Source organism: Malaya genurostris, chromosome 3, assembly GCF_030247185.1.
Source record: "Malaya genurostris strain Urasoe2022 chromosome 3, Malgen_1.1, whole genome shotgun sequence".
NCBI classification, from domain to species: Eukaryota; Metazoa; Arthropoda; class Insecta; order Diptera; family Culicidae; genus Malaya; species Malaya genurostris.
Genome location: NC_080572.1, coordinates 267,372,412 through 267,386,391, shown reverse-complemented (window position 1 = coordinate 267,386,391; position 13,980 = coordinate 267,372,412). Strand labels below are relative to the sequence as shown.

General features: G+C 38.7%; 1 protein-coding gene across 7 annotated transcripts in view; it reads right to left on the bottom strand.

Annotated features, from left to right (window-relative positions):
- LOC131434996 (circadian locomoter output cycles protein kaput-like) overlaps positions 1 to 13,980 on the bottom strand; it is a 184,956-nt gene that overhangs the window by 52,363 nt on the left and 118,613 nt on the right. For all 7 annotated transcript variants that reach the window (XM_058602418.1, XM_058602419.1, XM_058602420.1 and 4 more), the window contains one exon: positions 2,647 to 2,685. In XM_058602418.1, the coding sequence (XP_058458401.1) occupies positions 2,647 to 2,685 (39 nt within the window). The remainder of the gene's footprint in view (positions 1 to 2,646; positions 2,686 to 13,980) is intronic.

The window sequence follows — 13,980 nt, the reverse complement described above, 5'->3', positions numbered from 1 at the left end:
GACCTCACTTCGATTTCCCAGCAACGGTCAAACCGATTTTCACAAATCACGCAAATTAAAGCTCTCCTTGTCTTACTGTGAAGTTTTATCCAGATCCGACTTCCGGTTCCGAAATTACAGGGCAATGAGTATCAAACTGTCATACAAAATGATGCAAAATCGGTACGCATCGGTACGTGCTGGCACGGAAGAAGAAGAAGAAGAAGAAGAAAACGCACCCGCCTAGCACACAGCATGCTTTGTTCAATTTTCTGTAGCGTACAGGGTTGCCACATTTAAATCTATATTAACTTAACATAGCTGTTTCCAAACTGAAAATGTGATGGCAGTTTACACCGAAGAAAGTTTTTGATTTTATTCAATCTTCAAAAAATTGAACTTGACAGAATCTTCTAGTGATGTTTTTGAAAATATAAGTAATATGAGAAAGGCATCATTACATCACTAGGTGGATTAAAAAAGGTTTTTTTTATCCTAGAAAACCGCTTTCGGCCAACTATCTAGGAAAAATGTGGTTGTATATTAATTAGGTACTCTAAAACGATTATACACTCGACAACAAAATTCGACAACAAAATTGATGGATTTCAATCACTCGGAAACTAATTGAAAAGTTATAAAAAATCTACATTTTCGAAATATTTGTATTTTAAACTAGTTGTTTATAAAATATTTGTCTAAAATTTTGTTAGTTAGTTAGTTAGTTGTTTATTTTAGCCCGGTTTTAACCTATCGGTCATTCGCCGTTTCATTAGTTTCTTTCTAAGAAAAACGACTGCTGAAACAAATTTTAAGCATTTACAAAGCTTCATTTTCTTGACAAAAAATAGACAATTACCCATCAGAATATAGCTAAGTACAGGGTGCTGCATCTTTTATGTCGGTATGTAGACATTTAATAACTTTGACAAAAAAAAACAGCCGATTTCTATAAGTGATGTATTATTATTCAGTTTGTTTCCTTACAATTTATTGAACTAGTTTTTGAAGACAATATCAATTAAGTGGCCACCTTTATTATCAATTACACAATGACTCCTTTTTTTCTGCGCTTGTCATTACCTTTTCGAGCATCAAGGGTGTTATAGCACCGATTTCAGCACGAATGTTTGCCTTGAGTTCGTCAAAAGATTGAAGCTGGTTGGCGTAAACCTTGCTTTTCAGGTATCCCCACAAAAAGAAGTCCGGGGGGCTTAAATCAGGTGATACCAACATAAAAGATAAAGCACCCTGTAGCTCAACAACAATGAATTGCTTGTTGTTCTAGAACTGATTTTTTTTTGTTGAATCGCGTAATTGTATACATTATTTAGACTATCTGATCTTTTATCAGTGGAATTGTTTACGGCGCAAATTAACGAAAACACTAATTCCTCTTAAGAAGCGTGTTCTTATTCTGTTGTTTGAAAAAAAAAAACTAACCTTAGCGAATACATTAATTTTTTTAAAGCTGCGGTTTGTACATTTCTAAAAAGCCACTGATTAATACTCGACCTAAATACGGTTTCAGAACTTGCGGTAAAAAAAAATGGTATTGCAAAAGATGCGATTTTTAAATGTTTTTTGTTTTGATTCTCGAAAAGACATGGATTCTGCAGGCGAAACGTAAAAAATGAAATTAGTAATGTGTACTTCGGCACAAAACCCCTGAATGACTACAATCTGTTGGCGACCAATTTGTCAATTCGTTTTGTTCTTTTCACACGTTAGGAAGGACTTTGCTTAGCGGATTTTGTTGAACGACGAGGTGTCATTTGCAGACCAACTTATATACTACTATGCACTGATGAGCCGAAGGAGAAAGGTAAAAAATGAAAATAGATTTTTTTCCAGTGCATAATTTTGCTAGAAAACTCAGTTGAATTCCTACAGTTTCATCTTAGACACCATTTTTGTGAAATTTCATCCAGAACGGAGTATGCTTGCTTCCCATTTATCGAATCGCTCTTTGAGATCGATTTGTTGGTCCTTAAAAGGACCAATTATAATATTATGTTCGAACGCTACGGACCAGTCGAATAATGATCGATATAGTTTTAACTTACTGGCTGTGGACGGCGAATGATCATAAATCATTCGAATCGTATTTCGAATGGGGACTGTAATGTTGTTCGCCCGTTTTTTATTTAGTTATAGTTAGATCATGCTACTCAAAATTTAATTGTAAACTACTGATAACATTTCCGTCTGGATGAGGCAAGATTTTCCGGCCAATACTGAAGTAAAACGCATTCACGCCAGAAATATGCTACAATTAATACCATATAATTGCGAGCTCTCAAGCCCTGATAATCAAATATTTATTGAAATTTCTATTTCGACTCATGCATATAACCACATGTAGTTAATTTCAATTGACTTAATAGTTTGATTCTCTTTCCGATTTGTACATGAAAACATACAAACTTTTCCATTTGGTACTCATTTCACTGCTCGATTGATACAATCAACACAACCAAGTGTGAAAAGTCGAATCTATTTTCCAGCTCACTCCGACCTCCACTTGTGGTGCCACATTGTAGTCACACGGGAGTGGAGTGGGATAATTTGTGAGCTCCACAATGAGCAACACTTGAAGTGGACGTAGAAAGCTGAACAGAACAAATTTATAGCAATAATAGCAAACATTGTTACATAGGTACTTACAGAATTTTACAGGCTGTTTTGGAGTCATCGTATTCGTATCTGGAAAAGAGAGAAAATAACTAGGTTGAGTATGTTTTACATGAGGCTTATCAATAATTAATCAAATCATAAACTACAGCAAATATAACTCTTGGGAATATTTCTCCTTCCCAGCGATTATTTGAACAACAATCCACTCAAGCGGGTGGACCCAAGATTGCCGCAGCAGCGACTGCATGGGTGCATCCATTCATTACGCAACAAAAACGCGTTTTTTCTCGTGAGTTTATATTTTTTTTTGTTATAATTTATGTCATCCAATTTTGCTCATTTTCCCGGCAAACCCAGACCAAAGGCATACTTTAGGATCAACCCTTGGGCTGGAAAAGAGACAGATAGATAATAAGTTCAGCTGAGACAACAATGAGGTAAACAAAGGTGCCAATAGGTGCCCAACTCTCAACTCATTCCCATCGAAACCTCGCCTAGGTTTGTTCAGATGGAATGGTGTTTTTTCTCGACGCGACGTCAGCTCAAGTGCCACTTGCACTTGTTATCGAATCTGACGGAAGGGGTAAGGGAGTCCTCAGGTCGAAGTCTAGGATTGTACCTGGCGGTGCCGCGAAGCTGGCGAAGCAAGCCGTTTAGGACCCAGTAATGCTATGCTATTTTGGGACACAAGGGCAAGGACAATGCTATCAGAGTTCAGTACTAGATATGGCACCACAAATTCGAGATTAATCATGTCATGGTGCTGATAGATTTGACTGGAAGGACGCTAGAATAGCGACATTGATTAAACTTAAATCTAGGCGGTTATGTTCAAATAAAGTTACAAGGGATGTTAACACCAATAAACGGACACAAGAAAAAAAATTCTAAAAAGTGTCTTGATGCTTTTGTTTCATGTTGTCTATTATAATTGAAATGTAAATTTGATACACAAAAAAAACACAGAAAAGGCTATAGCAGGATAAGCATGTGAAATCTGCCCCCAAAGGGAATTCATATTGTTATACCACTTTCGAAAGGTCATAGACTGGAAATGATTTTCGCAAAGTTTCAACTCTATAACTGCCATATTGACGGAGCTAGGGTGGTTCAATCGATTTTTATTTTATTTGATTTTTGAAGAAACCGCTTATCCGAAAAATTTGGAAAAAATTAGGTATATTTAAGACATTATGGGGAAGGTTTACAATTTTTTTCAAAATTTTTGAAGATGTGCTTCTTCCATTAAAAAATACTTGGAAATTTTGAAACATATTTTATCCCTCTTCCAATTTTTGCACCACCCGATTTTTTAGTGATAAATAACAAAGTTTTGGACATGTTAAAGCGGTATGTTTTCATATTTTTAAAAAATGTGGACGACCACAATATTTGTTTTTTTTTTTTCTAAAAAATAAATAACAGTCAACCATGCGTCCCCATCAAGTTCTGTTAAAAGGACAAGCATGGTGCTTTGTTCTAGTAGTTTATGCAACTCAAGCGCAGGGCTTAGGAATCAAACTCAAATATATAGAACTCCGTTCTATATATTCACATCCTCGCTCTCCCTTGAGTACTATCATTCTATAATTTTCATTGTCTGTTTCTACAAAAAAATTGTCTCTGGTTAGAAGAATATCGCAAAAAGAAAAAAGAAATATTGACTACTAAACTTAGTCGTTAAAAAAAAGAAAAAGAGTAAAAAATTAACATGATGGGTTTCCATCGCGGTAGCAATGAATGGAGCGCTACTGAACGCTGCTTACAACCTGGGCTAAACAGCCAACACGCTGTGACTCTGGGCACATAAGCAATAGTTCGAACAAACCTTCCATTCCGATATTCAACTAGCCGTATAGAGATAAAGAAAAAACCTCCATGCAGTGAAGAACTCATTGTGTGTGAGAATGCCGTCGCAAGTAGAAAGTGACAACTTCTGGTAACTTTTCTTTTGCCGGTTCGGATAGTAAACGGTAAAAGACCTTTATCACTACTTTCCAAAATACCAGAGACTTGGGTGATTCGCATTGTTCACGTGCCTAAGCCCAACTCCTCTGGTGAAAGGTAAAAGTTAAGTTACTAGAAGATTTCTGCTTGCTTAAATGACCCTCTGTCACGTCTTATCTTTCCGTTCTATATATTCACATCCTTGCTCTCCCTTGAGTACTATCATTCTATAATTTTCATTGTCTGTTTCTACAAAAAAAATGGTCTCAGGTTAGAAGAATATCGCAAAAAGAAAAAAGAAATATTGACTACTAAACTTAGCCGTTAAAAAAAGAAAAAGAGTAACTAATATTTACTTTACGCCATTTTTGTTAACCAAACGAAAACTATACTGGAAAAAGACTAATGAATAAATTAGCTTAAATGAAAATTTTAAACAAAATTTTCCCAGAGAAGCGAATCGTACTGCAAATCTATTCTAATCGGTTAAATTGTTTTATCAATAATACTACTCTGAATGTTACGGAAGGTAATTCATAAAGCAACTCAATTGTGAAGAATTTCGTACATGTTCAGGTTATGCATGATAAGGGCGTCACTTAATTTTCAGTCTCGCTTTTTTTTGGAAAAGATCAACTCTTAGGGACCTAAATAATTTTTAAATTGAAATGAAATTTGAGTTTGGAACAAAATATCACATACCAAATAGATATTATGGTTCGAGATGATCTAGAAGAAGTTTAAGTACTTTTTGGTTCCAACTTTTCTAGCCAATTAAATAAGGCTTCAGTCTTAACTGAGTAAAAAATCCCAATCATTTCTGAAAAATCATTTATTACATCTTATAGTAAAATATTTCAAGAAAATGTTGTTAAATTTTCAAGTCTATCTGAACAAAACTCTGGAAGTTATGGGCCTTTATTTTTTCTTATCTCATACTGCGAAGAGGCGAGAGCTCGGCGCACAGGCCCAAGAAATCTACTTCGGTTTTCTTGAAAACTTGACAGAACGTTATTGATATGTTATAACAAAATTCAAAGAAAAAATATGATTATTTTGCGCTGAGATACAGTGGACACCGCAAATCATGGTTTGAGAATACTTCTTATTTTTCAATATTTTTCCACGATAAAATTACGAAACGTTGTTCTAATAATGCTTTGTATTACGAAAAATATATGAATTTTTTTAACGATAGCTCTAAAATTTTCTCTAACCGTTCACCTTACAACTCTTTTCACTCCTTACATTTCCAACTCAAACTATCAAACTTACAGTTGTCTATCCCAAAAATTACATTTCCACTGTTTAATCCTCCATCAAAAAAAAAATTTCATCCGAAACAGTTATTCTCATCTACGAGTTACAAGATAGAGATCAATGAATCCATGATTGCGACTCGGTCTCAGCCAAGGTCATCAGCAAAGGGATTCTCAATTCCACACTCATTCCTGTTCCTGTTTCGAGTCCATTCGGTGCATCCGTCCTTCGAATCATCCCTACTGTCGTGCGATGGGATGGGATGGGATGGGATGCGGGTATTTATTTCTGATTTTTCATCGATTACTCGATAAAAACTGATTGGGATGTGAGTCGTGACACAGCGGTTGTATATATCACGTCGCAACCGTAAACATATCGGCGAAGAAGAAATAAACGCTGATTGGCTTCTGTTATAGAGAATTTGTTAGCGTTCGTGGTAGTTTCAACAATTAAATTCAATCAATTTTGATGTAATCCGATTCGTGGTTCGAGCATAACAGAAGTTTCATTTTAACGCCATAGTTCCTGTGTGGGTGCAAACGAGTTTATAATAACTAATGCATAGTATGCCATGACAAATTGCGGTGGACATCATTGCACCAGGTCAAGCGAGCTGTAACAGAATTGCTTTGCACATTTCACCACGAACAACCTTACAGGTAAGAAGTGTACCGCTCTGGGTGATTCCGTTTTCAATTAATAGTTATAAAATTCACAATGGCGATCCTGCCAGGAGTCATAATTTTAATAGCAGTATTTCAGAAACATCTCGCATGAAAACGGAATCACCCAAAGCAATTCAAAATATATACCAATATTCGGCTACAATCGTACTATCTGGTACGCAGATTTTCTTGTTCAATTGAGAAAAGAAAATGGCCGACGAGAAAATGCGTAATGTTGAAAATGAATGAAAAAGCGGATCACTATGGTCGCGCATTATAAGCGGACCAGGAAGGTCGCGCAATTTTAATAAAAATGGCGGATTCTCAAAATCGCGCATCACAGAGCGGACCAGGAAGGTCGTGCAAATATTCAAATGTAAATAAGCGGACCGGAAACGTCGCGCACAAAAGAAAGCAGGCAACGTGGCCGTGCAAATAAAAAGCGGATTTGAATAATCGTGCATTGCAAAGCGGATTTTTAGATCGCGCACATTTGTTTCGTAATGAATCTTACGCGCATATTTTTGCGTGTAATTCCTGACCACAAAAAAAGTGTTAAAAGCAAGATATATGAAGAATAACGGAAAATATTTCCGATGGGTCAGCGGTGCAAGCAATGCAGAGAATCAGACGACATTTGACGCATCTGTTGATCAGACTGACGAGGAGTCAACGATTTCAGTAACGCCGTGCAATTTGAGCAAGTTATGCTTCAGGTAGTGAAATCGAACTCGAAAACAATGTTGACAATGATTTAGAAAATGTACAAACAAATATTGTAGAAGTTTCGCTTCGCTATCATGATACACCACACACAAAAAAAAAATTAAATTTTACAGGTGTACTCATAAAGACCTAATTTGTCAAATGACGGGAAATTTTATTTGCAATGGCTTAATTTTTTTCATAAATACGTTTATTCAATAGGCAATATACATAAGTTTTTCTTCGCCGTGGTATCCACAATACATAGTACTTTAAACGTAATACATTTCGAATATCATATTAGTATGTTTTTATCAAGCGATTTACTATTACTGGGACATTGGATAGTCTACCTTGGGTACGCAAGAAATTTATTAGTTGAGAGCTGACATCACGATACTCCCCGCATGTCCAAACCAAATGATCAATATCGCGATAATCTTCGCCACAAGCACAATGATTAGTCTCGGAAAGTCCAATTCGAAGGAGATGTGTGTCTAAAGTGTAGTGATTGGACATGAGTCTATATATCACATGAATGAAGTCCCTACTCACATTCAGTCCCCTAAACCATGCCTTTGTCGATATTTTAGGAGTAATTGAGTGCATCCACCGACCCAGATCATCTTTATCCCAAGAAGCTTGCCAGCTGGCAAGTGTTCTTTGGCGAGACGCGCTATAGAATTCGTTGAAAGCAATTGGTCTCTCATGAATTTCACCCTCAAAAGCACCACGTTTGGCTAAACTCTTTCATTGCCTGGAATGGAACAATGAACCGGGAGCCAGACTAAAGTGATTTGATAATTATTATTCAATATGTCGTTCAGACACTGTTTTATTTTGCCCCAGAAAAACGATTCATTTTTGCAGCAGCGTTTGAGCGAATTGCTTCAATTGCACTCAGACTATCTGTGATGAGAAAATAATGTTTTGGAGATAATGTGACGATTACACTCAAACTATAATGAACTGCTGTTAACTCTGCTATATTAACAGATGCAGGTTCTTGAAGCCGAAACATTATTGTTGAATATACCAAACCCAGTAGCCTCTTCAATTCGTGATCCGTCCGTGTAAAATATTTTCTCAGAGTCAATATGCCTGAACTTACTTGTAAATATTTTTGGGAATTCCATCGAGCGTAGGTGTTCCGGGATTCCACGCACTTCGCGCTGCATGGATATGTCGAAAAATAAAGTTGAGTCAGGGACATTTAGGAGGCTTCGAAGTTATTAATAACCAGGGGATTCAGTACCTTACATGCTATTAGCAGTCGCGATGAAAGCTCCTAAAAACGAGCTTTCAATGGAAGAACTCCCGCCAGAACTTCAGACTCATTGTATGTGTCGAATGCATGCAGCCTAAAGCAATTCGCAAACAACGATACTGAATTTTCTCCAGTTTGATAATATGAGAGTTTGCAGCGGAACGAAAGCAAACACATCCATATTCCATCCAATTTTATTAGATCTTCCGGATGAGCACCCCACCAAGATTCTGTTATTGTTCAAAGAAAATTTACTCTTTGTTGGCATTTTGTTATCAGATACCTAATGTGTCCTTCCCACGTGCATTTGGAATCAAACCACACTCCGAGGTATTTCAAAGTCAAAACCTGTTGGATCAGCTCTGTTTTTTCCGCAGAGAATTCGATACCCAGATGAACTACCCAAACGGACAAGCTATCTAAGGTCCAGTAACTGAAACCACGCCAACATCTGCCAATTGTATTAGTGTACATGAGGTTACTAGACAGCTGTCAATGTCATTCACGTAAAAATTATAGAGGAGCGGACTGAGGCAAAATCAAATATCCATCTGTTCGAGTATTCCTCACTCTCATTTCCTACGTAACGATTCCTCATTCGACTGGACGTATTCCAAAGAGTGCTCATTGAGGTTTCTCTTGACAAACCTTCGACAAAATGTCTCCAATAGCTGCATTTCTTGGTTCGAAGTACTTGGTTTGTAAAACAAGAATTTGTCAAAATTCTGAGGAGTTCCTCATCCTCGTTTTAAAAACGTCTTGAAAGCATTTTGTTTCGCGCCTGAGCACTCTTTGTCCCACCAAGGGCTTGGAGGCCTTCTGTTAGACGATGGACCAAGAAATCGTTTGGTTTGGGCTTGTTCTGCGGCCTCCAAATAATGGCTTAATGTTGAATTAGCATGAATTTTACTAGTTTCGATTGTAGTGTGCATTCGGCTAGCGGGTTAAACTGTATGAATTTAAATGTACCTTTTACCAGCCTAGCAGATGTGTGCTTCTGTTACTCAGTCGATCAATGGACGTACTTTGTAATCCGATTATTCTCAGTTCGAGTCACAGCGGTCGCAATCATAACCTTCTTTTTATTTCAATGAATTTCATGTCATGAAATTTTAGATATAATATTGAATGTTCTTGCACGTAAAATTGCTCCATTTATGTGCATATGATAAAATATAAAATCACAGGATTTTTTTCGAAGTGTGCAGTGTTAATTCTACATCGTGGATCCGAGCGATATACCACTAAGGGATATACTCGATACACCCAGGGATGCCAAGGGTTAAAAAAAAATCTGTGCATTGCAAAAAAATCTGAAAGCTTGAGTGAAACTGTATGATTACACTGAAACATTATTCCTTCGCTGACATAAGTTCTCGTATATTGACCTAAAAGATTATTTTATTTGTTTTAATTTTGATTTATTAGAAGTAAAGCTAAGAGAACTAGTATTTCAATTTTTTTTTGAGAAGAGGGTGGATGTGTGGGTGCAAACGAGTTTATAATAACTAATGCATAGTATGCCATGACAAATTGCGGTGGACATCATTGCACCAGGTCAAGCGAGCTGTAACAGAATTGCTTTGCACATTTCACCACGAACAACCTTACAGGTAAGAAGTGTACCGCTCTGGGTGATTCCGTTTTCAATTAATAGTTATAAAATTCACAGTTCCATTAAAAGTTCCAGTTTTATTTTCGCCAAGCAATCAATTCAACAGTCCTGGAAGCCTTGCACTAAGATAGCAAACCGCTGGACGTGACAACCGCCCTAAGAGCCATACTCAAACCGCGGAAAAACAATCGAAGTGTGCGTGCTCTCCCGAGTGTCAACACGCCCCAGCCACCGCACCAACACCGAACATGCCTGCATTTGCACCGATCGCAACTACATCGTAAATATAGTTTTTGCGCCTGCTGCGCCGGAGAGTGCCATTGTTTACACAATCCTTATGGGAGCTAGACGTCAACATTTGCACTATTTTCTGCAACATTGTTTCAATCTTTTCAATTGCGACGCGATTCACGCTGCATGCCGGCGGATCATTTCCTCGTGAGGAGCAGACCGTCGCGTCGTATTTAGCAGCGGCAGAAGATAGTTTATCTTCTATTTGTTTGGCAGTAAACTAACCCACCCACCTCACCGCGCCCGTTTGTTAGCTGTCACTTTTCCCGCTTTCCGCTGGAACAGCGCGCAAAGCTACCTGTAAACCAGTAAAAAAAAACAGTGGAAGAAGTAACCCAAGGGGGTACATTGTTTACAGGCCAATTATATACGTGTTGAAACGGCAACCGATTTTCGATGTCCGATGAGTGCACCCAGAGTCCACGGGCAGCGTGGCCGGCACGTACTGATTGAATGTGTATGAGCGTGTGTGTGTGTACAAATGCATCACCGACAGTGACCTTGCTCACTTTGCTAGCAGTCAGGAATTAATATTTAAGGAGCTTTGTAAAATTGATTGAGATATTTTTATTCGGATGAAAATATAAATGACCTACACAGAAAAAAATTATGAAACTTACACAACAGTAACACAGTCTTCAGTAACATGAAACAAAAAATACTTGAATCGGAAATTTGTAGAACTACCGTTCTACAAGCTCCCAAACTCTGCTTAGCGCAACCCACGCGAAAAAAGCCCCAGCGCTGCTTCGAGAAGCACAAGAATCCTTATTAATTGAAAACGAATTTACTGGGATGAGTTTTTTTGAGCGAAGGTTCGAGTGTAGCGCGCCTAGTTGGGAAACAGTACCGATTTCGTTTAACGCAATCCAGATGTCAAACATCTCAAACATAACAGTCAATGTTTGGGGATTCCTATCAAGGCACGAATTTTATTTTTTGCTCGAAATTTACAAACGAGGTCTAATGATTGGGTCCATCAAGAGAAGTTACGGAAAAGTAAAAAGGCATCGCCATTTTGACCTGCCTCCTTGCAACCTTTCGACGAAAATCCAATTGAAAATGTATGGACCATCATGAAAAGCTAACTGAACTGGAAAGCCTGTTCACAGTTTGAGGCACCTATCTGTAACTAAACTAAGGAATCAAGAATAAGATGAAACACGACTGGAGACAAGTCAGAGTTATCGCCATCCAAAAACCAGGGAAACCAGCCTCCGATCACAATTCGTATCGGCCGATTGCTATGCTTTCCTGTATCCGGAAATTGTTCGAAAAAATGATTCTGTTTCGTCTAGACAATTGGGTCGAAACTAATGGTTTACTTTCAGATACACAATTTGGTTTCCGCAGGGGCAAAGGAACGAACGATTGTCTTGCGTTGCTCTCAACAGAAATTCAAATGGCATTTGCTCGTAAAGAACAAATGGCGTCAGTTTTCCTAGACATTAAGGGGGCTTTTGACTCAGTTTCTATAAATATCCTATCTGAGAAGTTGCATCAGCATGGTCTTTCGCCAGTTTTGAACAACTTTTTACATAATCTATTGTCTGAGAAACACATGTACTTTGCGCATGGTGATTTGTCGACAATACGATTCAGCTACATGGGTCTTCCTCAGGGCTCATGCTTAAGCCCCCTTTTATACAATTTTTACGTAAGTAATATCGATGAATGTATCAACACATCTTGCACGCTAAGACAACTTGCCGACGACAGCGTTGTGTCTATTATAGGACCCAAAGCTGCCGATCTCCAAGGACCATTACAAGATACTCTCGACAACTTATCATCATGGGCTCTTCAAATGGGTATCGAGTTCTCTACGGAGAAAACTGAGCTGGTTGTATTTTCGAGGAAGCGAGAACCAGCACAATTACAGCTTCAACTAGGGGGTGAAACCATAGCTCAGGCCTTCACATTTAAATATCTCGGGGTCTGGTTCGACTCCAAAGGCACCTGGGGATGTCACATTAGGTATCTGAAACAAAAATGCCAGCAGAGAATCAACTTTCTTCGTACAATAACCGGATCATGGTGGGGTGCCCACCCAGGAGACCTGATCAGGTTGTATCAAACAACGATATTGTCCGTGATGGAATACGGATGCTTCTGCTTCCGATCAGTGGCGAACACTCATTTCATCAAGCTGGAAAGAATTCAGTATCGTTGTTTGCGTGTTGCCTTGGGTTGCATGCAATCGACTCATACGATGAGCCTCGAAGTGCTGGCAGGCGTTCTTCCACTGAAAAACCGGTTCTGGGATCTCTCATATCGTTTGCTCATTCGATGCGACATTTTGAATCCTCTGGTGATTGAAAACTTCGAAAGGTTAGTTGAGCTTAACTCTCAAACCCGTTTTATGTCCTTGTATTTTGATTACATGGCTCAGAATATTAATCCTTCTTCGTTTGTTTCCAACCGTGCTCATTTCTTGGATACTTCTGATTCTACTGTGTTTTTCGACACATCCATGAGAGAAGAAATTCGTGGAATTCCGGATCACGTGCGCCCTCAAGTGGCCCCAAATATTTTTTATAATAAATTTAGAACAGTCAACTGTGAAAAGGTGTTTTACACTGACGGATCAAACATCAACGAGTCCACAGGCTTCGGCATCTTCAATCAAAACATCACCGCTTCTTACAAACTCAGTGATCCGGCTTCAGTTTACGTCGCAGAATTAGCTGCTATTCAGTACACCCTCGAGATCATTGAAACCATGCCCAAAGACCATTACTTCATTGTCACGGACAGTTTAAGTTCAATAGAAGCTCTCCGGGCAATGAAGCCAGGAAAGTATCCCCCATATTTCCTGGGGAAAATACGGGAACATTTGAGAACTTTATCTGAACGGTCTTATTTAATATCGTTAGTCTGGGTCCCTTCGCATTGTTCCATTCCGGGCAATGAAAAGGCAGACTTATTGGCTAAAGTGGGCGCATTGGAAGGTGATATTTATGAAAGACCAATCTGCTTCAATGAATTTTTCAGTATTTCTCGTCAGAAAACTCTCGAAAGTTGGCAAACTTCATGGACGAATGACGAACTGGGACGATGGCTACACTCCATTATCCCTAAGGTATCGACGAAACCTTGGTTCAAGGGGATGAACATGAGTCGTGATTTCATTCGCGTTATGTCACGGCTCATGTCAAATCACTATACATTCAACGCACATCTCCGGCGTATCGGGATCGTGGAGAACGGGCTCTGCACCTGTGGCGACGGTTATCAGGACATCGAGCATGTCGTGTGGTCGTGCGTAGAGTATCGTGACGCCAGGTCGAAGCTACTGGAATCCCTCAGGGCCCGAGGTAGACCGCCTGAGGTGCCGGTTCGGGATGTGTTGGCGAGTCGGGATAGTTCATATATGCTTCTCATATACCAGTACCTCAAACACATTGATATACAAGTGTAATGTGTTATTCCTCGCTCAGAAAATATAATCTCCACCTACAGGTTCGACACTAACATCCGCCCGATTCTCTCGATCCCCGTCCCTGTTCACCATCTTCATTGGAATTAACAAGATCTTTTTTTTTTGTCACTAACTTTTTCGTTCCCCTTTCCCTGTTTTTTCATCATCTCGATGGCAACTAATTAGATCT